General features: G+C 42.4%; 1 protein-coding gene across 2 annotated transcripts; it reads right to left on the bottom strand.

Annotated features, from left to right (window-relative positions):
• Positions 1-588: 588 nt before the first annotated feature.
• Positions 589-21,462, bottom strand: gas2l3 (growth arrest-specific 2 like 3). 2 transcript variants are annotated; one of them, XM_063905032.1, is made up of 9 exons: positions 21,360-21,462; positions 11,235-11,290; positions 6,782-6,968; positions 5,564-5,682; positions 5,218-5,359; positions 4,289-4,352; positions 4,070-4,211; positions 3,151-3,255; positions 589-3,064 (listed from the first exon to the last, which is right to left on the bottom strand). In XM_063905032.1, exons 2-9 carry the CDS (start codon positions 11,256-11,258, stop codon positions 1,589-1,591), a joined length of 2,259 nt encoding a protein of 752 aa, XP_063761102.1. In that variant the 5' UTR covers positions 11,259-11,290; positions 21,360-21,462; the 3' UTR covers positions 589-1,588. The 2 variants fall into 2 exon arrangements, with proteins under 2 accessions (XP_063761102.1, XP_063761101.1); XM_063905031.1 differs by lacking the exon at positions 21,360-21,462 and adding an exon at positions 12,658-12,834.
• Between the last annotated feature and the right edge of the window lie 4,964 nt (positions 21,463-26,426).

Here is a 26,426-nt window from a genome sequence, read left to right as displayed (position 1 = left end):
AATGAGGTCAGCTGACGACCTGAATACTGAAGGACCAGGTTATTCCATCAATGGATGTTTTCTTCCCTGATGGCACGAGCATGTTCCAAGATGACAATGCCAGGATCCATTGGGCTCAAATTGTGAAAGAGTAGTTCAGGGAGCATGAGACATCCAGACCTGAACCCGATTGAGAATCTTTGGGATGTGCTGGAGAAGACAGTGCACAGTGGTCCAAATCTCCCGTCATCAATACAAGATCTTGGCGAATTTGCAGAAGCTTGTGGAAACGATGCCACAGCAAATGCATGCCGTAATCAAAGCTAAAGGCAGTCCAACGAATACTAAAGTGTGACCTTTTTTTTGGCCAGGCAGTGTATTATCACTTTACCAATTAGGCTTATAGATTCTTAATAAGCATTTTATACAGTCATTTTTAGTCCTCTGCATGTTACCAGTTATGTGGTGGTTTTTCCACACAGTCTGAAGACTTAGTTTGGTATCCCGGCTAAGTAAGTTTTAGGGCTTTAGAGTGGAAACAAATCCTGAAAAACCACTGGAGCGACAACTAGTTACAGCCTAACGGGTTGAATAATAGAGTTAGCCGAGTTAATCTTTAAAACATTTGTCCATTTATTGCTCAAAATGACAAAAACGTAGCCGGGACAAGAGACAGAATCAAAGACTCAACATTCAAACTCTGACAAACATGGCGGTTTCTGTAAAGTGCCAAACTGATAATATAGATATATATATATACACACACACACACACACACACACACGTACACAAACACCACATAGAAAACTAGATTTGTAATACACACAAACATTAGAAACCATATAAAAAGGTAGGTTGTGCTCTACAAGAGTTTTAGAGCATTTTCTGTTCAAAAGAAAAGGAGGCATTTGATCAGTAGTTCATCTGCGACTCTGGGAAAGCAAAGTCATGAGTGCTTGTACACTGTGCAATATTTTTCAGTAAAAACCATTAAACCCCCCCCACCACCCCTACCCCGATCATCTAATACATTCTAATGCCGCTCAGAAACTAGAGATTTCTGTTGAAGGCACACAACAGGAAGATATCATTTATACAAACACACACAACTTCACTGTCTGACTATCCGCCAGTGGAAAGGTTGATCTCACTGGGGAGGGAAGCTCATCACACACATGATTTGTCTTCCAGTTGTGTCGCTGAACTCCAGGAACTTTGGTAACCTGTTGGAGAAAGCGGGACTCTTTGCCATCCTGCAAACATTAATATACAGTATAAGTGCCTTTTTCCGTAACCATGGCTGTATACTGGGATGTTGCGTTGGGATGGTAAAGCTTTGAGGTTAGTGTTGAAATTGCATTTTCTACCCTTTGTTCTGTTAAAGTCGGAAAACACAAATCATTTGTAACGAAAATGAAAATGTAAACGTTGTGCAAGTTTTCATGTTAAGCTGGTTAGCTGACCTTTAAAAAAAAAAGGCCATTCAATTACCACAAAGACGTAGACAGCAACGACTAAAACATTTGGATTAAAACATGACAAATAAAACGCTATTAAATAACGAACAAAAATTAATCTGAAGACGTATCAATGGTTATTGTCTCTCTCCTCACGTCCTCGGCCTCCTCCTGCTGATCATCTCAAAGTACGGCTCCTCCCTCCCCTTGTGTGGGGGGGCTTTCCTGCAGACTCCGGGCTCGGCCCTCACAGCTTTGACGTTGGCGCTGCTTTTCTGGGGCGCCGGAGCTGGAGCAGCATCAGGTTTTACTGCTGACTTCCCGTTGGGTGGGGCTGCTTGCTTGCGTCCCACCCTCGGAGCTGTGGCTGCTGCTTTCTGATTGGCTTTGCTTGCTGTAGGAGGAGGAGGGACCCGCCCGGGGACAGCAGCAGTACTGCGTGGGGGGGCAGCAGCCACTCTGGTGGGGGCCGGCCCCTTGGCTTTGGCTGTGACGTCTTTGCTCTGCGGCAGGGAGGGGGTTGGCTTTGGCAGCACTGGAGAGGCTGTCCGTGAGGTGAGGGTGGTCGTCCGAGAGCAGAGGTTGGGTGCCCGGGAGGCGGGGCTTGGGGTCTTTGAGCTAAGGATGGGGTTATGGGAACCAGAGTTGGGGGACTGTGAGCTAAGGGAGGGGGTCCGGGAGCCATGATCGGGGGTTCGGGAGCCAGTGTTGGGGGTCCAGGAGCCAGGATTTGGGGTCTGTGACCTGAGTGGGGGGGTACGGGTTTGGGGAGATGCCATCGCTGCGGCTCTTGCGGCGATCCGCACCCTCCTGGCGGCCTCTAGTCGGAGGCGCGAGGCGGGGGATCCGGGCCGGCGCTGTGCAAGGCGAGAGCGCTGGCTGGCACCCGATGGGGGCCGGGCATCTTTTGGGGTGGGTGCCCGCAGTGGTGCTGTGACGGTGCCAGGAGCACAGGCAGCTATGGGGCTGGAGGGTTTGGGACATTTGGAAGATGGCTCGGGGCAGACAGGGCTTCTAGGCTGGGAGGTGGGGGCCCGTGGTGAAGGTCTGATCTTCAGCTTGGAAGCAGGCCGTGGCTCTGCAGGGGCCGGTGACGGAGTCAGGGCTCTGCGATGTAGCGGCACGCCCTGACTGCCCGGGCTGAGAGAGGGCGTGGAGGGCAGAGAGGAGGAAGCTTTGGGGGGGCCGCTCAGTGCTAACTGGGTGGGCTTCCTTGGGGAAGAAGAGGTCACCTGCAGGGTCTTCTTGGGCGCTGCGGCGGCACCTCTCCTGGGCAGCGTGGGGGTGCAGGCCGGAGAGGCTGCATAGGACCGACACGACGGAGCCGCAGCGGGGCCAGACGCCGGCTTACAGGCGGAGGAGGAAGAGGAAGAGGTGGAGGAGGTCGAGGAGGAGGACGAGGAGATGAGGTTGTTGACAGCGGCGAGGGGGTCCATGTCAGGAGGGGGGGGTTGAGCTGCATTTTTGTGGTGTCCTCCCAGGCCGGGGGGCCCTTTCTGAAAGGCCAGGATCTTCTGCTCCAGAGTGGTGAACTGCAGCACGCGCAGAGGGTCATACTTCATCAGGAAGCCCCGCAGTGTGTCCCAGCCCCCCCCCACTCGCACCATCACATGTTTCCCATGAAGCATCTGTGGAGAGAATCAAGAAAGACACATTTGGTTTGACTGACCAGATGTGTGGGTGTTGTGTGCCTGTATGCGAGTGTAAAACTGACCCGTATAAAGAGGGTCTTGTCTCCCAGCCTGTAGCGACCCTCGGACAGGTACTCGATGGAGACTCTGTTGGAACAGTTGCAGGGGGGGTCGTCCATGCCGTGCTCCTAAGAGAGGATCATAAGGTTATATTAGAAGAAATCCAACATTTGCACTTCAATAATTCAGCGTCACTTCTGGAGAAAAACCTTTCATTTAAGAAGAAACTGTGAGGTCATGAGGCACAGGCGAGTCGAAGCAGACACACCGGAGTTAAAGATATAATTAAATAAACAACAGCACATGCTTCCAGATAATTTGATGTGTAAAGGAAAGAAGCATTTGGGAGCAGATTTGCTTTGATCCAAACCTTCAGTGAGTGCAGTTATTTTTAGCCCAGCTGTCCTCGGGGAATAAAACTCTGGTAACCTTGTTTACCCGCCCGACTGGACGGGAATAAACCAGCCGTGCACAGCGTCCAAATAAATATCATGTGACATTTTTGTGTTCGGAAATCAAGACAAACTCATGTCAAAAAAAAGGGGGAAATTTACTTTCATACATAACATGTTTTTATAATTTTGTTCATGTAAAATTACAAGTTTCTTCAGAAGAGATCATGAAGTAACATCTTACTTCTTCCTAGTAATTATCATCAGAATATTTCAATTAATTACAAGAAACGAGTGGAAATATTGGTTAGTCGTTCTTTTTCCTCTCTTCCGAGCCTGTGCACAGTGGAGTGTAGACGGAGTGTGTGAGTCACAGCGTCACGTGCTCCGCTGTGATGCGTCATACCCCGCGGGGCGCTCCAACTGGGTCGCACATGGACCATCTGATATGATGCTAACGTGATCAGCTGCACACCGCCAACGCTCTATAGTTTGAGCAAACATCAGATTTATTTATTTATGTTTTGATCAGCTGTCAGTCAGGACTCACCCCGGGCTGGTAAAGGCCGCCGTGCTGGCAGCACACGCTGAAGGTCTTGACGGCCGGAGGCGGCTCCTCCGTCATCAGCAGAGTCTCCTCCAGCTCGATCTCCTTCTCCAGCTTCACCAGCACAGGAGGCTCCACGCCGTACCTGAGAAACAAAGCGCAGTTTAGGATCCGAAGTGATCACCAACCTTTGACGGTTTGAAGCTTCCTCCTCCTACTTACTTGGAAACGATGCGTCCGATCTGCAGCAGACAGAGGCACACCTGCCGGGGCTCCTTGTGCAGCACTGGGAAAGAAAACACCATGAACAGTTAGATAAATTGAAAAAAAAAGGGATGGTCAATACAAGGGACAACTAAATTCACTTGTTACATCAGGAAACGTGACACCCAAAGCACAAGCGAATGTTATTCCCAGAGGGGAAGAGAACCCTTAAGTCACACGAGGACATTCATTAAACACACATACATGGAAGAGTACTAGAATCACAGCAGACGTATTCTTTCTAAATCGCATCAAGACGGTTTTTGGTGGAGCCACTACTAATGAAGTGATCCTCAGGACGGAGTACTCAGGGCGATTGCTCGGCACAACAGATCCTATTAAATCATTACGAAGTACGGCTTAAACAACAGAGCTCTGCAGGGGTATTATCAGGGGCTTACAACCACAGTTTAATCTGTTTTACTATGTGAAGTCCACATTCGCTTTGTGGGGTTGATTACTATTTTCGTGTCAGTTGTTGGTTTTATTAACTCTCGTCGATATTTGAACGTCTTCATGTAAGACATTCAAGACGATATAATCCTAGCATTGTGCATTGGTCAATTCTGAGTGGTTGCTTTGCTTGGGTGTTGTGAGAAGAAAATATCATAACTTGGTCTATTTGTGTATGCAGATTTAGCTTAAAATGTCCAAAAATTAGCATTACCTAAAGCCATTGTTTGCTTAGTGAAGTCCACACATTGCGTGTCAGCAAAATTAGTTTGGTTCTTGCAACAAATCGACATAACCAGGATAGAAAACAAACAGTGCTAAGTCATCGTAGCAAAGGTCATATTTACTCAGTCACAGATTCACCTTTGGCTTGCTGATGTATTTGTCAATTTTTTATAAGAATAGTGTTATTCCAGTTCTTGGTGGTTTCTTACCAAGGCCCTCGGACTCAAACAGGTAGGTCTCCTCCACACCGGATTGGCGACACCACGCCAGGAAGTTAGCGGTGTTATCACGAGCAAAGAAGGAACCAGGAGAGGCGTCCCTCTTACATGCTATCTTCCTCTTGGGGAACACCTGTCAGGACAAATAAAAAGAGGAGAGGGGATTTACAACCATGTTAAAAAAAGGATGAAAATATTGACGTGTTTGCATGACAAACAGAGCTGAATGACTTAGCGCTTGAAGATCCCCCAGAGGAATTTTAATTTGCAACAGCAGGAAGTTCATGCATGCTAACTGGACTTCAGATGTGTCCACCATGGATGCTGCCTGACTCACCGTGCCGAGCGCCGAGGGGCAGCTCACGGCCATCTTAGCCTGCAGAGCGCCGATCAGCTGGCAGAGCTTCACGCCGTTATCCAGCTCCTCCATGAAGAACTCGGCTCTCACCTCCTCGCCTGAACAATCCAAGACACAAAATAGAATCACAATTATTACTTTTCCATCAGATTTGTCTCGTTTTTTGGATCCAAACTACACTTTTTCTACAAACTTATCACAGCCCAGAGTACATACTTCCTTTCTATATTAGTCGTTTCCCTGTTTGGTGTCTTTGGTTTTAGTAATTTACAAAAAGGCTGCACAATTTGTGAAGATATTTATTATTTAAATTGTTTTTTTTATCAGATGCAAGAAATTAATGACAGAGGAACGCCCACTGAAAAAAATCAGCATTTTTTTATACTGGGCTTTATGATCAAACTTTGATTACATATTTAAATACACAAATAGAAAGAATTAAAGATAAGCAGGAAAAACGGTTATTTTCAAAAAAGGGAATAGTCACAACAATTATACCGATTGTAAAAAAACATTTTCACTCTAACGAATAAAAGCTTAATGACTCCCCTACTGACTCTCCCACGACCCCTTATTGTAAATCACCGCCCCAATATACTCCACAAAAGGCTGTGTGAGCTGAACTCACACTGGGAACATTATCCAGAATAGCCAGAGAACTAAGTGACAATAGATTGCCTGACAAAAGTTCATTTCTACAAGAGCCTCGCCTCAGGGCATGAAACTTTAGCCGCTGCACGCCACCTGTTACTGCAGCATCCGGCCCCTCAAGCATCGGGACTCATCAGAGCAAACGGTCAAAAACTCAGAAATGTGGGATTCAGGTCACCGCGGTCACGGCACAATAACTCATGATCAGAGTTTACGGCCTAGAAACATTCCTCACAAGATAAACGGTCAACTTCTAAAGAAGAAAACAGAAAAGCAGTTTCACCAGCAGTCAACAATAGAGTCAGTTTCAGTTTCCTCTCTGCTCCATTGTATTGAGACAAAAGGTGTCTGTATAACAGTGGAAACCCGATTTGGTTCCACTCCGGTTTCTGTGCTTTGCTCAGGCACTGTGCAGCGTCCAAATCCAATTACATGGTGAGCCGTGTCAATTGTGCTTCGGCGTTTCCTAGCCTCGGGAGTTTTAATCACATGGAACTACACTGCAGCCGAATATAAACATCAGTATCTGTCCCACGCAGATCTTACCCAGCATGCCGCTGAGCCAGATGGCCAGATCCTCCTGCATGGGCACCAAGGTTGCCTCATGCCGCACCGCCAGCCACTGGTCGTACTGGAAGACGTCGGCGAGGCCGGGGCCGTGTCGCTGTGCCAACGGGCTGCGAGGGCTCCTGGGGCTCAGCAGCGGGGCATCGAACTTCTCTCCGAACCATACCTGCAGACGAGAGGAAGGACGTTCAGTGACAAAAGGATTGGTCATTGGTTAAATGCTTATGTGTTCACAAAATATGATGAAATCAAGCTGTTTTTAGCCTTTTTTAAAAAATAATAAAATCTATTTAATTGTCTAATTCCCTCGCCTGTTTGACGGAAACGTGGTATTTTTATCCTACGATACTCCTAAAGTATGTGGGTCTGGATGGAGGGGGGGGATATTTGTCACTGTTGCAGACTGCACAGGAATCCACTAATATAGATACTTTGCAGATTGGTAACTGGGGGAAGATGATTAAATAAATACATCTGTTGAAATGAAAGAATTACACATCTGAGGGCTACTCACTGTTAGTTTTAAGACATTCAACTTTGAAAGAAGGTTTTCCTCTGTATTAAAGGTTTGTAAAAACAGTCTGAGTTTACACTGCAAAACATAGGTCAACAAATCTTGAATATGTTTAAACATCCTTATAATGGGTTGCTTTTAAACCCTGAATATATAAACTATCACGTTTTAGTTAGCATTTAGCCTTTCTGTTTTAGTATCAGAACAGTTCAGTGTCCAGGTTGTGCTGTCACTTGTGGTGGAATGGGCTATTAGTTAGCTTAGCATATCTCTTGGCACCTTAGGATTTCATATGCCAAGAATAACAAAGCTTCTTCTCCTCAAAAACAACTTGCAACCCCCATTTAATAGCATGTTGTTTGTTTTTAACTTTAATTGTTTGCAGCAAGGGAGGGACGTGATCTTAAACCAGCAACAGATGTTTGTGCTCTTTGATTCACGACTCGTCCAGACATTACATAACTCCTTTTTCCCCGTCGTCCAGTTTGACATCTGTTTGAGATACAGCCTTTAATCTTCGTTACCATCACATGTCATGGAGCAATAGTGAGACATTGCGTCCCCTGCTGTGAATGGGTTATTGTGCTTTAGACAAGGCACAGTCTTGTGGGGGCCTTGAACTCATGGTGTTAGTGGGCCCGCAAAACAGGAAACCTTGTGGCCATTGGAACAGAGAGCCAGTCATAGTAATGTACTGCTGATGCTAAAAGCTGCGGCTCAGGCTACTGTATGTGTGGAGTGTGTGTATAGCAGCTCTAATGAAGCAGACACTGAATGTTTGTGGGATAATCTCAAACATCTCTTCACTGGCTGGGACTTTGTAACGATAACTGGGTATGAAACTGAGAGTGACAGTGATTCTTAAAAGGGGCCATAATATGGTGTTTTGGGTTTTCCCTTTCCTGTAGTTTGGTGCATGTAAATGGTCTGCAAAGGCTTATATCCCAAAGTTCCCTTTTTTCTCCCCCCCCCCCCCCTCTGCCTGAAATACCTCAATTGGACTTCCTTGTTTGCTTCTGTACCATAATGACATCACTACCTAACACCTGCGCTTCTACGGGCTAGTGCTCAAACACGTTATACATATTAGGCTAAGGGGCGGGATAACTTTAAGTGGTTGACGCATCACAACAAAGCCAGCTAACCAATCAGAGCAGAAAGGGCTCTGGTTTCACACAGAGGGTGAAAAGAGGTGCTGCAGAATTGGTAGTATGAGAAAAATAAAGAGCTTTTTGAACTTTAAAGCATAGAAATATGTCACATTAGAGGCCCAACATACAAATATGAGCCTGAAAATGACCAGAACAAGACTTTGAAATAGATTAAAATCAAACGGTAAAAAACAAGAAGCTACTGCAAGGATTTAGTAATCAGTGACGAAATAATGATATTGTCCAACACTTGAGTTAGCATGGCCTCTTTACCCCCAGAAAATGCCAATGGGATTTGGATTATTGGAATTTCTCAAGAATCAGAAAAGCTTCAAAATAAAGCTGTAGGGTATTTACTGACACAATTTATGTTGTAGAACAAAAAAACCTCTTGTGCTGTGTTTACCCAAAACCTTATTTCAGCCATCTTACTGAAAATACATTCTGAAAGTACAAAAAGGCTGAGTCATTTCAGGATTTAAGGACTCATTCCCGCAGCTCTATTGGTTCATGGGTCAAACTATAAAAACACTGGATCCTATAAGTTCCCAATATGCTAAACAAAAACGAAAAAACACTTCCCAAGTTTATCAAATCTGACCAAACCTCGCATGTATTCTCATTAAAAAAGGATAATATAATCTGACAATTTAATCAGTGTTTATGCTATTAAACTTAAACACTGTTTTCAAATGTTGCCCCTTTAAAATGTGACCTCAGGCAACTCTGATTCATTTAACTAATTTAATAAATGAATGTGTAATTTGATTGTTTGCTGAAAGGTTATCTTAATGTGAGGACACGCAAACAAATGCTTTAAACGTCAATGGTCTGGGAAAGGTTCAATTCCTCCACACTCGTCCCCTTAAGGGAGACCTTTTACCCGAAAGAGGTGGGAACGAAGATGTGAGGGGGGAACATATGCACATAAATAAAGCAAAAACACCTGATGTTGAAAAGTGAAAAGGTTCCCTCACGTCAAAAAGAAATGAGCCGACAAGCGTGCACACACACACACACACACACACACACACACACACATTACATAACCTGGTTCAGAAGGGCAACAGCCCCCTGCAGGTTTGCAATAACATACATGCCTTTCTCCTCACCCAGCTAATTAGAGAATAGGGCAGAGTCGTGTTTAAGTTTAAAGTGAGATAATCCAGCCTCTCTCTGCCAGCTGAGTGCATATTCATGCTCACACAGACATTCAGACAATTAAACAAAAACACACACGCCTGTCCTCATTAGGGGGTGCACTGTGTGTTGTAATCGTGGACTGTACGTTACTATTTAAGCTTTAGGAGTTGATCTGATGCTCTGAACTTGAGCCACTTATACGGTTTTGTTCTCATCCCAGCCATGAGAACAAAACCGGCAGACATAGATATAGATATATTTTACAATTTGTTTTAGTGTTGAATTAATAGTTGTGCACAAAGCTACTTATAGCTCCATGAGTGCGTAGATGTTCAGCATGGGTGAGCAGTGCAGTGAGTGTGAGCGGTTATTCAATGTGACTGTGCTCTACATGAGCAGTGAAGCTCTGAAAGACTGGGCAGCAGCAGCAGCAGCAGCAGCGACTCATGGGATCAATACTCACAGGGAGATATATCACACTGTGTGAACAAGAGACACAATATACCAATATCAGACACTTTATACCAATATCATCCACGCTGTACCAATATCATCCACGCTGTACCAATATCAGACACGCTGTACCAATATCAGACACGGTGTACCAATATCAGACACGCTGTACCAATATCATCCACGCTGTACCAATATCAGACACGCTGTACCAATATCAGACACGTTGCACCAATATCAGACACGTTGCACTGTTTTTTCTTTTATACAAGGGTTAGGGTTAGGGGGTACTGTTGCTTTAATTACTGTAACCACAAAGTGTCTTTAAAAGAGTCGTCATATTTGAACTACGGCTGCATTTTCCATACATTTTTCCTAATTATTGATTAGTTATTTGGTCTAAAAATATCAGAAATTTTAATTGGCGTTTTCAAATCTCAAGGATATTTATTTTGCTGTCATAAATTTAAAAAATACATATTTTATTTCTTCTTTTCGATCAAAACGATTAATAAATTAATGAAATAGTTGGTGTTTAATTTATTATTTAGCAAATGTTAACTACTTGTTTCTGCGTATAACACAAATAAATGATATTTGAAAAATGTAAAGCAGCCTGGAGAATGCACCACATTATAAACTAATGTTGATGTCTCGCCACATGTTCCGTGAACAGCACTGGGATACATATTTCGCATATCCATAGTCCAAGACGGGTGGGGAGGGCGAGGACGTTCCTAACCAGATGAGAGTAAAGCCCCTTCGCTGCCATGGGACAATATGTAACACGATACGTTTGTTGTTCTGGGTTTTGGGATGGAGGACATCTCGTTGCTGGGAGGGAAAGAGGAAAAAGTGGCTCATTCCTCCCACTCCCCTTAAAAGCTGTGAGGAGAAACTCCTCGGGGTCGAGCAGTGGAACGTCAGACATGCACAACAACAAGAGGACGGCATGCTGAAACACAGGCGGGCTCACCACAGCTGCTAAGTGGGAGACAGATGTCTGCATTTCTTTTTTTATCCAAATACCTTCAGTCCGAGGGCTTCTTACACTATATGGCCCATATATTGGGGAGCCATGTGAATGCTCTAACCTGTAACACTACCTAGTGTGTAGTTTGTTCTGACCATCAAAGTACACCTTGATCAATGTGGATGCTGATGAGCCTACCTGGATGCCCGTCTGAACAGCCATGACTGCGATGTCCCAGGATTCACTTCTTCATTCTGAGAAAAGAAAAAGACGAAGAGATGAAATCCAGATGTTTGTCGTAGTTCTATCACATTACTGTTCAGAGCGTGAATAAGGAAAGTCAGGTGGTCGAGCTGGTACACATATTTATGCCATTTAAGCTAAACTAAGCTAAGCATCCCCAGTTCTATATCCATACTTCATGTCTAACTGAGAACAACCAATTGGTACATTTTGCAAAATGTCAAACTAGAAAAGAAAACGACATCATCAATTTTATGGAGTACAGTAAAGAACATTGTCCTGTCCCGTTTCTCATGTTGGTTCACTACCATGCCATGTGTATTGACCCATACAACATTGGTTTTTCCACTTAACCCAATGAAGGTGAAGTTTAGCAACTAAGATTCATTATATCTTGTGATATATTTAGCATTTAGCACTACACAGAAGTATCGTAGTTCCTGGTAAAGAAGGAGACATGAGAAGCACTGTGAATGACCCGCAAGACGCACCCAATGACTAAAGCTTCATTCAGGGCACACACGGAATATAACTCAAATCATTTACCCCAATTTTACAGTTATACCTCTACCAAGCTAGAGTACAAATGCACCTTTACTGTCATGATGCTTCCTCTGCAAGAAGTCCACCAATTTCCTATGAATGTGTCATGAATTTTCAAGAAATTATATAGAAATTTGGCAAAGTGTCCTGGTGAATCATCTGGGAAAGTTGAGAAATATAGGACCATGGAATGCGAACGCTGAACAGGAAATAAGCTGCTAACGGCCCACTGGGTTTAAACCGGCCGGGATGTTGTTGTTTTTTCTGGACACAAAGTGAGTTTTAGCAGATCAGACTTTCTCACGAGGAAGTGATGAGGTTACTCCGAGTGCTCCTCCCTGCCCTTTCCCACACAGGATGTGAAGGATTACCCCGGCGCTCAAGCGTCCCCGAGGGTGTGTGTTTGACAAAGAGAGGCAGTGGGTGGGGGGAGAAAGCAATCACAAGCAAGTAGATTCTAATAACACTGATAATTTGGTCAACACAGCTGAGGCAATACTCTCACACCAGCACCATCCCCCCCATGCTCTGCACTGGACAAATATCACCTGAAATAAACCTGACATTGCACTATAGAACGGCTTTGTGAAACTTCCAGAAGCATGGTGATTTCCACTGATGTCATCATACACAGAGTGATGAAATTGATATGAGAGGCAACAAAAACTCTTGCATCCTATTCCAGAAATGCCTTTTAAACCACTTAAAGCTTCAGGGGCCTGCCTGAGAGAGCTGTGTGCCGTCATCCGACACCAAAACTGCAGTTCAGGACAGAGAAGATGCAAGTCAGCGCTCAAGGACGGGATGGGAAGGATGACAGCACAAGACAACTTACCTCAGAGCAGAAAGCGTGCGGTACCAAGCTAGGAAACTGTGCCGAACAACTGCGATCAGCCTCAACAGCACATCTTCGTCAATGCTGAGTCAAAAACCCTGTGCTACGCAGCGTACTGTCCAGTCAGAGCGGCTCCCACGAGTGAGCAAGGGAAGGGAAGGCAGCGAGGGACTGACAGGGAGGGAGGATGGATGGGAGGAGGAGGAGGTGCAAAGGGAGAACCCTGACTAATGAAGTGGCTTTGCTTCGCTAAGCCCCAGCCACCCCCCTGCTTCCCCCAACAATCCTGTCACGGCGGGACCCTCTCACAAAGCCTCCATTGTTTTGTTAGCTTGCCATCCTCTCCAACACACACGAGAAGGATAGAAAAGGGGAGGGGGAAGTTACCTCCACTTCCTTTTCATCTTCCACCTCCAGCACCAGCAATAAGTTTGGTGTGGGAAGCAAAATAAGATTTCCTTCTGTTTTTTTTTAGGGTTGTTCATATCAAGAAAGATTAAAGGTCTGAGCGATTAATCCAATTTTAATTACAACTTTCAACGATTTATGAAAAGCTCCATGATCCCTGCCTGACTGTCGGTTGGGGCAAACTGTCACCCAACCACCCATATGGAAACACGTCTTGGACCCCGTCTCTTTGCCACGCTTTGTGGATTTGACTTTTTAGGCAATATCATCACCATCACAAGTGTCATCCTGATTATGGTTTTTGCTAAATCCAGCAACTCCAAGAGATGACACCATGTGGAAAGAGTTTCAACAAGTTGCCTTGGAGAGAGGAAACTCTCAGGAAGCAAAGAAGAACAAAATACATGACGTCATGCTATCGACAGATGTTGGTTTTCCGCAGCTGCTCTAATGCGGTGCAGTAAGGCTGATGACAGAGCTCATTCTGTGAACATCCTGTTAAATATCAATGGTCCTGGGGCACTAGAGAATAAGTGAATCCCTAAAACAGCCTGAATTCTTCAAAGTATCCTGGATGTTTGGTAAAAGATAGCTCAACATGCTCCAAGTTATTAATCTTGCTCTCAAAAAATCCAAGTTTTCAGGATCAATCGCATAGGAAACTCATGAGAATACATTGTGAAGGTAAGAGAATGGAAATGTCATTGATAGAGAAATTACTGGAAAAACTTGATCTGTGGCAAATGGTGGATTTTTAAGCAATTTCCTCAAGGATACAAAGAGGAATATTTTAAAACAGTGATGGAATGATGACATTAAGGATTTCAGAAAAAAGGGAAGCGGTCTGTGATTGCTCTGATTCTTCTCAGCATTTATGCGTGCAAAAAGCCTTACACTCAACAACGCAAAAGGACAAAGGGCAAATCTTTGGCTCTGGACTCCAGTTGTGTGCATCTGGGGCCCAGCACACTTGCTACAGGGACCAAAGGCACCCTCACACAGTCAAATGTCAAGCACAGAGGAGGGAGAGAGAACCGAGCCAAAAAGGGGGACGCAGGGACAAAACATGTTTTATAATGGTGGTGAACTTAGGCGCGGCATGCTGAAAGGGCAGGGCTTGACACAGTGACACCGAGCACAACCACGCACATTCCCCAACGGTCGCCTGGATAAAAAACACTCGACAATGCTGGCACTCTTCTGCCATCCATCTGAAATGTGCCGTTTCCTCCGTCACCTCGCTGATTCTCTTAGCAAGATGTAACCTTCGGAAGACTTGACAGTTTTTGTGAACTAATATTTTAAGTCTCTAGGTCTGTCAAACGCAGCCCAGCCTCTTTGGGGATTAACTTACATCGTCAAGCTCATGATGGAGCTTTACTTTATATCAACAAAGGTATTTTGGGCGTCTTGGTAAAAGCCCCGTTCGTAGAACAAAGTGGGAAGTTTCAACTTCCCAACAACCCTAATTCTCCATTCACCAAACAGTAGCTTTTGTTCAGGTGCACATTTGAGCCATTGCTATATTTCTAAAGCCTCATTATGGTTAACTGAGTCACGTAAATCTATGATCCTAAAGACCCAGGTCAGGTTTGGGATGAAAAACTGGTAATTCTGGTTTTGAGTGAAATAAGAGCTTTGTAGCTGGTTTCCGAAACCATCTCCAGACTGCATGGATTTACCCACTTTTCAAGCATTAACCTCAGATGGCACTTACAGATGTTATATTTATAAAAGCATTGCTGCTACAAATATTTTTGCATAACAGAAACTGCAGATTTTACGCTTTATTCAGTGTTATAAACAAATTCAATACTAATTGTTGTAACTGCTTTTCCACTGGCAAGATAGATTGATATGTTATCTGACTTCTAGGGATTCCACATGCATTCAGAAACAGAAAATGAAACATCTTTAACTTATATTACACATACAATCACAAGTAGAGAGCTAACTTTCCTTAATAAGAGGCCTATTTTCCTCCTTACTCAACACACCATCTACTTCCTGCCCTGAAAAAGTGCTGAATAAATAAAAGGAATTGCCTTTGTGTAGGTATAAATGAGCGGAATAATGGACTTGGAACCTATCAAAGGAAAGGGATCTAGTACGAGTGTCCCTGTAGCCCCAACTAAACTTAGATGCTCTGTGTGTGTGTGTGTGTTTTTTTTTGCGGGAGGGGTTGGGACATCTGTCCGCATGTTACCCACGCAGGTCGCATCTCTCGCTCCCTGCTCGTATAGCTAGTAATCATTTAAGAGGATCAGCGCTATTCCAGACAGTTGAGTGCATCCACCTCCACGACGCTCCGTCATCACAACACACAGCACGTGGCGCAATCATACCGCCTGCGGCACTACGGGCAACCATGCGTAAGAGCAAAAAAGAAATCAGAACACATTATGTAAGTTAAAGGTAGATGATTCGTGCTGTGACGTCTTTTTGATATCCAATTGTTTCAGGGGAATGAAGACAGAGACAACAGGGGTCAAAAAATAAAACCAAAGCTGGCCATGTGCAGTTTTAGGAACCTCCAGGGGTCTTTGCAAGTGCTCAGAGAAAGTAATGATTTATCATACTATTCTCTGGAAGGTAACACAATTAGAGCACGTGTTATAGATGGCGGCGCTGCTCTGCTTACTTCAAAACTTCCCATAATGTCTCACATCAACTTTTACCTATAACAGCTTTTAGCATGGCACTGAAAAAGGGTTGAAAATGTAAGTGTATATCTGGATGTTGTGTTTCTCTCACCAATAACTACTGGAGAATCATTTGTCCAGGGAATGAATGCAGATTTTAACCTTTCTCAATGAAGACCAGATGATAGTGTTTTTTCTCCTGTGGGAAATGAGCTTGATCTAAGAGGTTTTAAGTGAAAAGGAATTTTTAGCTATTTAATTTGATAAGTTGAGCAGAGAGAGACGCATGAGTAATAGCTGAGTGTGTGTACCCAGTGCCCGCAGTGTTAAGAGACTGCAACCTCCTGCAGTCCAAAAGGGTTCTGCTAGTCCAAACTTCCCCCAGGAGAATACAAACTCCTCCTCTATTAAACTCCTTCCTGCTGAGCCCTTTGTGTCTGGACTTAATTACCCTGTCACCGGAGCATTTCATTAAAGCCTGGCCTCCCCTTTTCATTACAGATGGGGTCCGGCTGCACTGTGTTGAGAGGGAAATTCATTCAGTCGAGGAGAAAGAAAGAGTAAATACAGCGGCCTGCTGTTGAACTGAGCAATACATTCACTGAAACTTTACTTTTTAAAGTAAATCAGTCGCCCTTGGGCCTGTACAAGCTTGCTCTTCATGGCTTTCCAAAGACTATCCCTCTTTCAAGCGGGATTAACACATTTCTGGGCCTTCTCCCTCTCTCAGAGGTGAGACAGGGAGTAAAGTCCATCTTAAAGGCTTGAAAGAGTGGGAGCCACCTGCCAATCCCATTTTGATTTGTTGACGCTAATCCACATCTCACTACATGCCACCGGGTCATTCTGGGGATTCAAAACCACCCACTGCTGTCTCAGGATCAGGCCTCTTGCCCTTCCTGCAATAACCTTAACCAGCAGAGGATCAGTGCAAGCTGATTCCAGGCCAGGGAAAACAAAGAGACCATCAGTTTGCAGCTCACAGACTTCTGCATGTAAGACGCCAAACAAGAATTTCCTTGAATCGGACACAAGATACAATCAGATCACCCAAAGCATGTTGCTGACTTGAGCTTTTACATCAGCTGATGTGGACCAAACAATCGCTCTCAAATGTTTATGTCTTTAAGCTTCTTCAAGTGAACTCTGGCGCAGTTCATTTCTGGTGTAAACACTACTGTAGTTGAACCAATCAATTGAAGCATAATTTCATTTGTTTCACTTTTTTTTTTAAAGTAGCCTATTTTCGTGTTTCTACCACTGAATTTGATGTCCAGTCCATCCTGTATCCTTACACAATATGTCGGTTGAAACAGACGTAACATTTCACAGTGATCTCTAAACTTACCAAAGCCCATCTGGCTTTCTCACAACTTTTCCAACAGCAAAAAATAAAAAGGAAAGCAATACTTGCACATTTTTTGAAGAGTATATCCAAACAGTGAGTGAGACAGTGAGCTCAAGTCTCATCATTAAGCTCAGGGACCTTGGGCTCAACAGCGCCCTCTGTGACTGGATCATGAGCTTCCTAACGGGCAGATCCCAGGCAGTGCGGATGGGGAACATCACATCCTCCACCTTGACCCTCAACACCGGAGCCCCTCAGGGTTGCGTGCTCAGCCCTCTCCTCTACTCCCTGTTCACGCACGACTGCGTGGCCACACACAGCTCCAACACCATCATCAAGTTTGCTGACGACATGACCGTCATCGGCCTGATGACAGACGGCGACGAGATGGCGTACAGAGAGGAGGTCAGAGCCCTGACATCTTGGTGCCGGGACAACAACCTCCATCTCAACGTCAGCAAAACAAAGGAGCTGATTGTGGACTACAGGAAGAGGCAGAGAGAGGCACATACACCCATCACCATCGACGGGACTCCTGTGGAGAGAGTCAGCAGCTTCAGGTTCCTCGGGGTAAACATCAGTGAGGACCTGACATGGACACATCACACCAGGGTCATATCCAAGACGGCTCGACAGCGGCTCTTCTTCCTCCACAGGCTGCGGAAGTTCAACATGGACTCCAGGATACTCTGCAACTTCTATAGATGCACCATCGAGAGTATCCTGACTGGCTGCATCACCGCCTGGTATGGCAGTTGCACCGCCCTCAACCGTAAGACTCTACAGAGGGTGGTGAAAACTGCTCAGCACATCACCAGGACCGAGCTGCCATCCATGGAGGACCTCTACAGTCAGCGGTGTAGGAAGAAGGCCGGTAGGATATTAAAGGACCCCCATCACCCCAGCAACAATCTGTTCTGTCTGCTGCCGTCTGGCAGACCGGACCAAGACCACCAGACTCAGAGACAGTTTTATACCACAGGCTATAAGACTGCTGAACTCCTGAGCTGTGTGAATGTCTACTCAAATCTGTTTATAGTACACACATACATATATATATATATATATATTATACACATCTGCCATACATATCTGTTTATAGTACACATATCTATATATTATACATATGCCATATACATCTGTTATACGTAATATATGCATCTGTCCATACCTCCTCATTCAACAGTGTAAAGTATTTAAATAGTTTCAATGTATTCCACATATGTATATATTTCACATCCTCAAATCTTTATTGTTGATATTGTAAATATTTTTCACTCTTTTTGCACTATTTATTTATCTTATTTGCACCATGTATGTTGAGTTGTTGGAGGAGCATGGGATATAAGATTTTTATTGCCAACATATACGTTGTATATGCTGTGCATATGACAAATAAAACCTTGAAACCTTGAATGTTTGACAGGAGAACTGACCAGACTGTAAGGTGAGCACTGTCTTGCAACACAATTTATGGAATCATATGAATGAAGGGGCTGTGTGATGCAGTCAGGTGACACATCATATGCTGTGTTTGTTTGAAACACATACATACCGCTAAGCTTTAGGGTTAATATCTCCTCCGTTTTCAACATATTTAACCTAGTTTTGGAGCTGAAGCCTGAACACAAGGCACTTCTCCAACAGAGTTTCATCATGGAGCCAGTCCTTGCCAACTGAAAAGCCCAATCTTACAGTTAAAAGTTTCCATGTTCAGAGTGTTCCTCCTTATTTGCCCATGCCAACATGATGTCAGCCAACAGTTCAGCCAAACAGCAAAAACATGCATCATTCAAGCTGAAAACTGCTTCAGAGGCAGCTCAGTCATCATGAGGGCTGGCAGTTTAAAATACTGGAACAGAGCACACCAACTAGACTGTTGAGTTTTCCTCAAAAGTTACGTAATTGATGGTCTTCCCATAATGAACTGTGCATCATATCATGCGTTCATTAAATGAATGCACTGGGACGTGAAACCATTGACACATGAGCGTACCAGGATACAATCAGCGGTAAAGCAGCACTGGGATGCTTCTTTATTGTCAAAATGAGATAATCACCCTTCCTTCAGGGATCACACTTCACGGGATATCTTCTTTACAGCAAACGATAACACGGTTTGGTCGATAATGGAGGATCTGTTATCCACAAACACCCATAAACAAAAGCTTGATGGGGGTCAGTTCAGATAAGCCTCTGTCGCCCAAACAGCCATGCTGGCCCTCCCCTACTCTTCACAGAAGGTCAGGACAAGAGGACATGAAAGGTCAAGGGGTCGTCAGGCTCAGCCTTATTAGCCACGTTTGTTTGTCACATAATCATCCTAGTTAGTGTTTGTTGGGAAGGTGTGTGTGTGTGTGTGTATGTGTGTGTGTGGGGGGGGGGTTAAAAACTGTATTACCTTTCACCTTAATAGGCCTCAGTGTTGGTGACCCTTAAATCTCCTGTAAGCAGAAATATAGTAACAACCCCATAAATAGTGATTTATAAACTATATATCTTTTAACAAGGTGACATTTGAAAAGAAACAAAGGAAACTTAAACTAAAGACGCACTTTACTGCAGTACTAGTAATAGTTGCCATTGTTAGATACATGTTATATTCACTGCCACAAAAGTTGTATTTTCTTTTCTCCTAAGGTTGGGTTATGTTATATTAGAGCAAGCAACTCCCCAGAGACCCACAGCTCTGTTCAAGAAGATATCTGTAATGACTGAACAAACTTTAACAGTTGCACAATAATGACAATATCAGTATGTTAATCATCAGCCCAGTCTTTGAACATGCTGTTGGTATCAGTGTTATAACTCTGTGTTTGTTTTAGGATACCTTGCCAGGTATATGAAAAACCAGATGGAAGCAGTTTGCGCCTTGAGGCCCTAGTTGAAGTGATTTTAAACCAACAACTTTAAAGATTCACAATAAATTCATACATCCCATCAAAATAATACAAAAATGACCCATTAAGGTCATACTAATGTTAGTGATGCAACCGTAAACCAACCCTGTAAAGTATCTACACATATGCACCTAAATAACAATACCCACACATACAAAATAAATGAGGGGTAATCCTAGATTTCATTATCCCCCTCCATTGTGTCAACACACGCAGTATCCAGCCCATATGTGCCCACGTGCATGTTTAACTCATTAAGCCTGCTTTGTCTCAGCTGGTGTGTGTGCATGTGTGTGTGTGCCAGTGTGTGTATCAGTCTGAACTTCCTTCGGGAGCCCAAGCTGTGAGGCCTGATGCCAAAGATCAGGCAGATGGTCATTATAAAGTTGGAATTGGGTTGTTGTGTATTGACAGCTTTGTGCAGTATACTATGCAGTACAGTATGAAAGGGTATATCCTTGGTGCTTGTTAGAAAACACTTAATTTTGACTCATGAGTGACTCAGACTGACTAATAACTCAGTGAATTAGGTTGTGGCCAATTCAACATGTGACTGTGGCTGATAACCTGGAGTGTTTTGATATCAATACCTAGCTTAGTGCAGCTTTAAGACACTTAAGATTTTAAATCTGGGAGTACATTTAACTGATCACTGAATCTAATCTGAGAGTAAATCTACCTCTCACCTAACAGTTATCTTGGTCATTAATTAATTGTTTCCGTTTTGGTCTAAATTAGGGTCAGAAAATGTGGAAATGTCCACTGATTTTCAAATCTCAAGATGACTTCCACAAATGACCACTGTTATAGAGGAGAAAAGAAACCAGAAAATGTTCACATTCTGCTATCAGAGAATGTACTTTTATTACTAAAACCAATAATTTCAGTATCAAATTAGTTGTCAACACATCAATTATTTAATAAGTCAACATTCATCCAACCCTCTGTAACCTCACTGTATCATCATGCAACACACAACAGCTAATTACTCTTTCAGCAGTTTATTCCCACCTGCCACTCAATGTGTGTGTGTGTGTGTGTGTGTGTGTGTGTGTGTGTGTGTGTGTGTGTGTGTGTGTGTGTGTGTGTGTGAGAGAGTTAGTTTAAATTGTATTGTGACTTGGTAAATATCAGATGCATTATCACAACAACCGAAACAATACCTTAAACTAGCTAAAAATCATTGATAAAATATCATAATTTCCATCCTATGTCAAACTCCTGGTAGATTGCACATCTTTATGGGATTTAAAACACACCCTGTCTGCTCTCAGCTTCCACGCGGCTCCCTCATGGATTTTTGGGGAAGAAACAGGAGGAGTTTCCTTAAAGACGAAAACTTTTGAATACACTAAACCACCCGTTTCTTCACGTTAAATTGAAGTAGTAAAGTTTCAGACTTACCAGCAACAGTGATGGGTACAGAGGAGCAGATGTAAACAGTGAGTCCCAGTGTCAAAAGCATATGTCAAAATCCACAGTTGCTCTCCAGTGATCGGGAGTTCCTTTTACTCTCTGCTGCTGCTGCGTGTCTGAGTGTTTCGAATCAGCCAATCAGAGCGCTCCGGCTGCTGGGGGCGGGGCCACAGCCTCACCTGAGTGTCATCACACCAAATAAAAACAGTAAAATATAATAAAATAATATAAATGGTTCTGAAACATGAATAAGTCCAACAATATTATTGTTATAGTGAGTTTCAATAAATAATTAGGCTCATTTTATGTCTCTACTCATTTTACTCCTGATGCTGTTTGTAATCAGTCTAACACTGAAGCCCCTATTTGTGTACATTAAACTGTATGAATTTTTATAGAAACTGCTTATAAATATAATTTATGAAATATCACTCCCACTACAGAAACAATGACTACTTGTGCTCAGATGTAAAAACAGCTTTTAATTACAATAAATTATCATTTGCCCTACTTGTGACAGAATAGTATAGAAAATAATGGCTTTATTGTTATTGCACACATTATTCCACATTTAATATTCATATATGCATGCACGCTCACACAAAATGCTCTGTAACTGACCACAGATGTATGAGAACATACTGTACGTTTTTATTTTTTTATTAGTAGCCTTTGTTATATAACAGATCAAAATAGTTCCACATTTGGTATAATAGCAGTGTCTTATACCCACGTATGTGTTTTGTCCCAATCATTAAATGTGTAAATTCAGTTAGTGGAAAAAACAATCATTTGTAAATAATTTATACTAATGTTTCTATTGATTTTTCTTCTGCCATGTAAATGTATCCCAAGTTGCTCTCGATTTTTGCTGCTTTGTTTGGGAATGTGTATTTCTGAATATATTCAGCATTTTATTTTATTAGCATTTCAACTTTCATTTGATAGTAATCTTCACTCTGATATTAGCTCAATATTTATTATGATCGAGTGTTTTATTATATTGTTCTAGTGCCAAATGCAATTGATGATGCAGATTTGAAGACTTCCTATTAAAAAAAGCATTTCATTATCACTAAGCATTTTCCAGATGAATCTAGTACCAAAACATCGCAATAAAATATAGCAATGGACAGGATTGCTAGTTTGTATTCCAATTTGTAAGTTGAAAAAAAGGAAAGGAATTAGAAAAACTGATTTGAAAATTAAGAGATTTTGTGTTAATTTGGTTCTTTCCAGGTCATATGTGAATGCAATGACATCTGGCTCATAAAACCTTGAACATAAATCACCACAACAGTCCCAAAGGCCCTCTTGATGCTTAGTGAGTCCTGAACATGGTGTGTAACAGAAATCTAAGGATGCAAAGATCCAGCATGCAAACATCTCGCCGTCATTTAAAAACACACTGGCCTACTTCATGTTAAAAGTGAGGAGGACATCCAGATATCTTTTCAGGGCGATTCACGGCTGCTTCGTGAGGGGGAAGGAGATTCAACCGCACCTTTTCCATTGTGCAGTGAAACCATGGCAGCCTCCACTTCAACCTTTTTTCTTATAAATACTTCAGTCTTCCAGCTGCCCTATCTTCATACATGCCAGCTGACCCTGTAACTGGATATTGTTAATGATATCATTGTGGTGTCCTCATAAGAAAACACAGCTGGTAATTGACAGAAAACTATTTTTTGTAATTTTCTGAATGCTACAGTCTTGGATTGCTGTGTTGGTGTGCAAATTAAACCACACGTGCCTGAGCTCAAGGAACTGCATGGTCTTTTTCTGCAAACAAGTCTTTCAACCTCAATTACAGTTGTCCTCAGGGATTTAGGGGAATTCTTGATTTGAAAACTAACCAAAAATTGACAATATATGAAAACTGTTTGAGTCCCCCCAGTTTACATCCATCATTCACTATATAAATGCTCATTTATTTTAACTGTATCATGTTTCTCTGAATATAACCTTTGTTCAAAACTATTTTATGACTGTGGGGTAATATTATCACTGCAGTTTTTATTTTATAAACTATTAAGGGTGTAAATATAATTCAGTGGACTGAAGTTCATATTAACTTCCCAAAGCTACAGTTTTATTGACATGCTTTGATGCATATCGTGTAAAAAAGTAACAAAACAGTAACATAAAAAATGTGTTAGACCTTGTTATAGTTTGGACATTGGATTATTTTTCTATGAAGCAGAAAGTACTGTGATTTCACAAATGACAGTACCCCTGCAGGTACTGTGACATACCATACAATAGGTTTCTTCAATAGCATGTGTGTTTATGATGTATATGGTCTGGGTATGTAAAAAAGCGAGGGAACTACAGAAATAAGGTCAGAAAGTCAATAATAACGTCAGTCGTGACTCTGCTCTCTCAGGCTTTGAACACAACTGCCACCTAGTGACGAAAACAGACAAACGCACTCAAACTTTGGCAGCAGGACTGTCACTACTTAAAGAGCAAAGAGAATTCAAATGATTTATAAACCTAACATTTATAGCAAAACACAGAATCAACTACTTTAATGGTCTCCTACACCTACAACTAAACAACAATCTTACATTTATGATTTGTCTCATTTGGCTCAATTGTCTATCATAATAAATCTTGCACACAGTTTATGAATTTAGATTGTTTAGTTGTATAGTTTTGTATTTCTTTATTGATTAAAAAACGTAGCTAAACAAACATTTGAGCAGTTACAATCCAAGTTCAATGATTTATAAAATCCAAGGTTGTTACAAATGTGGCAATATAGATTATTTGTGTGTAATCCATTTGGGATGAATAAAATGCATTTTTGTCTGTGGCATTCAGATTTAACATATGTCTATTGCCAAACTATAGAATTGTTTTTATTAGTATAACCAATCTGATCTTATCTTATTTTATGCATTGTTCAATGTGATAATGATAATTACTTGTTAATATTAAAGTGAACATGAAGTTATTATATTGAATAAGCAGCAAAAATACATATTTCTTTTTAAAAATATTTTATTGCAAACAGTCTTGTAGTCTTGCACATTGAGTTTTACTCACTTAAAAATACTAAAACAGTTGCAGAAATCTGGAAGTTACATTCGATAAGCTTGTTTTGCTGCATAACTTCCGGCTGATTGAGGACCACTCACTCCCTCCCCTAATCCCCCAGCATGCATCTTGCTCCAACAGTGACAGTTTAAAATATCTCAACTGAACTGATCCCTGTAAGTACAACATGTTCCCAACAATGAGATGAGTCCATCCCATCGAGACATGATGCCTGGCTGCCAGAGGATGGAGCCATTTTCCACCAAATGAGTCAACATCAGCCATTACTGGAGAGATACACCTAAGGGAGGAGGCTGCAGGGAGCAGGGAGGTGCAAGGACGTTACATGCCCCACTGGGATCTTTTGTCTGGGTACTTGGAGGCAGCTTGGGTTTACTGGCCCCATTTGCGCCATATGCCAGGAGAGGCCTGTCTGTCACATCAGATGAGGACCTATGTGTGATGGCATAACTGTCCATGCAGGAAACCACTTTTTTTACATGCAGTTTGAAAAGGTTGTTGCAAAGAGGCCAACAACAGTCAGCTGAAGAAGATTTAAGGCTTGCATTTCACGTGTATGCGTTTAAGGCATTAGTTTATAATACAAAAATGTAGCTTGTATCTTTAAAGGTGAATGCATAGGCTAATGCATGTGAAAACATATTATATCTCAATAAAACAGAAACATTTGCTGGAAGTCAGCTAATCAAGCTTTACTATTCCCTATATAGGCCTACTATAATTACTAATTTCCAGACTTTTTAAAAAGCATTTCCACAGTTCGACTTAACAGTTCAGGTTGCAGTGAATAAAGGCATCAGTCAAACACAGGGAATTTTATTGACATCATTTTTCACCAACACGTTCTCCCCAAACAGAGCAGCTACAGAGCAACTGCAATTTCATAATTGATATACAGTAGTCTATCTTTATTATATTGTACATGTTCATGGGGCGAATGGTTTTGCTACAGCAATCCAACCAGAACATTCTTACAATAGTCAGCCGGATAAAGTTAATGCTATGTAATATGATGCACTAAAAGGTAAATAATCCATATATAAATCTTTATCCTAAAAGCCACATAGATGATGCAAAATTGAATAGCAGCACGGAAATAATTAAATAATTTCCTATTGTACCTTACCCCGGGTTTGCATCAAAAATCACAGTAGGTAGGCCATCTTGTAGCAACTAATTCACGAAAAAAGCAGTATTTTGATATGTCAAACTATTAGCCTACTTAACCTAATTAATGTAGGCTATTCCTCTCAACCAATAATGCAACTGAAGTCCTAATAATCATTTAGTGTAGAGGGAATAAATAACCCAAGCAGTCAGGAGGTATAACATTCACTTAATTGTAAGAAAGTCAAAACATGTAAACAGAAACAACGAAATCACGGTTTTATACATTATACTACACACATATATGTAAATGTGTTAACGGTGAACTCTTCGCAAATACAAAGATGGGTCTCACCATCAATAGCACGCAATTATCAAACCTATAAAACTGAACACAGAAGCTCCAACGGTACATATGTAGCATATTGACCAACAATGCCAAGTAATTATATTGTTTTACTGATAATAAGTATGAAGTCACATCATTATTAAGAGAACGGGCGGCGAGCAAATACAATACTGTAACTAGAAATGCAAGCGAAGATAACGTGATGCACATTCGGCGGCTAACCTGTTAGCTACAAGACCAGCGTGAATTCAACGATTTCAAAAGCAACATAACGTTACGTCTCAGTTGGGCAGGCATGTTTTGCTTCAAACTGCTCAGAATGTGGCAATACATATAGCTAATCGATGACAACTATTATGTCTCCTGTCTAGTGAGATTATCAGTGAGCTGCTGGCATGCGAAAGGTAACCTACTTAGCAATATCAGCATTGTTAATACTGGACTGGAATCTGACACGCTAATGTGAGAAGCCTGTGCTGCAGCTAGCGCCCAAACAAGTCACCTAGCTAGCTAGAACAAGGGATTTCTTACTAAAG

Source organism: Eleginops maclovinus, chromosome 17, assembly GCF_036324505.1.
Source record: "Eleginops maclovinus isolate JMC-PN-2008 ecotype Puerto Natales chromosome 17, JC_Emac_rtc_rv5, whole genome shotgun sequence".
Taxonomy (NCBI): Eukaryota; Metazoa; Chordata; class Actinopteri; order Perciformes; family Eleginopidae; genus Eleginops; species Eleginops maclovinus.
Note: the sequence above shows the minus strand (reverse complement) of the source record. Positions and strands in the feature narration are given on the sequence as shown.

Excerpts from the sequence above, each read along its gene's own strand:
- gas2l3 (XM_063905032.1), bottom strand. The coding sequence starts at position 11,258 with ATGGCTGTTCAGACGGGCATCCAG. Across the intron at positions 4,353-5,217 it reads GTTTGAGTCCGAGGGCCTTG|TGCTGCACAAGGAGCCCCGG; the intron begins GTAAGAAACCAC and ends TTTCTTTCCCAG. Across the intron at positions 4,212-4,288 it reads ATCGGACGCATCGTTTCCAA|GTACGGCGTGGAGCCTCCTG; the intron begins GTAAGTAGGAGG and ends TTTGTTTCTCAG.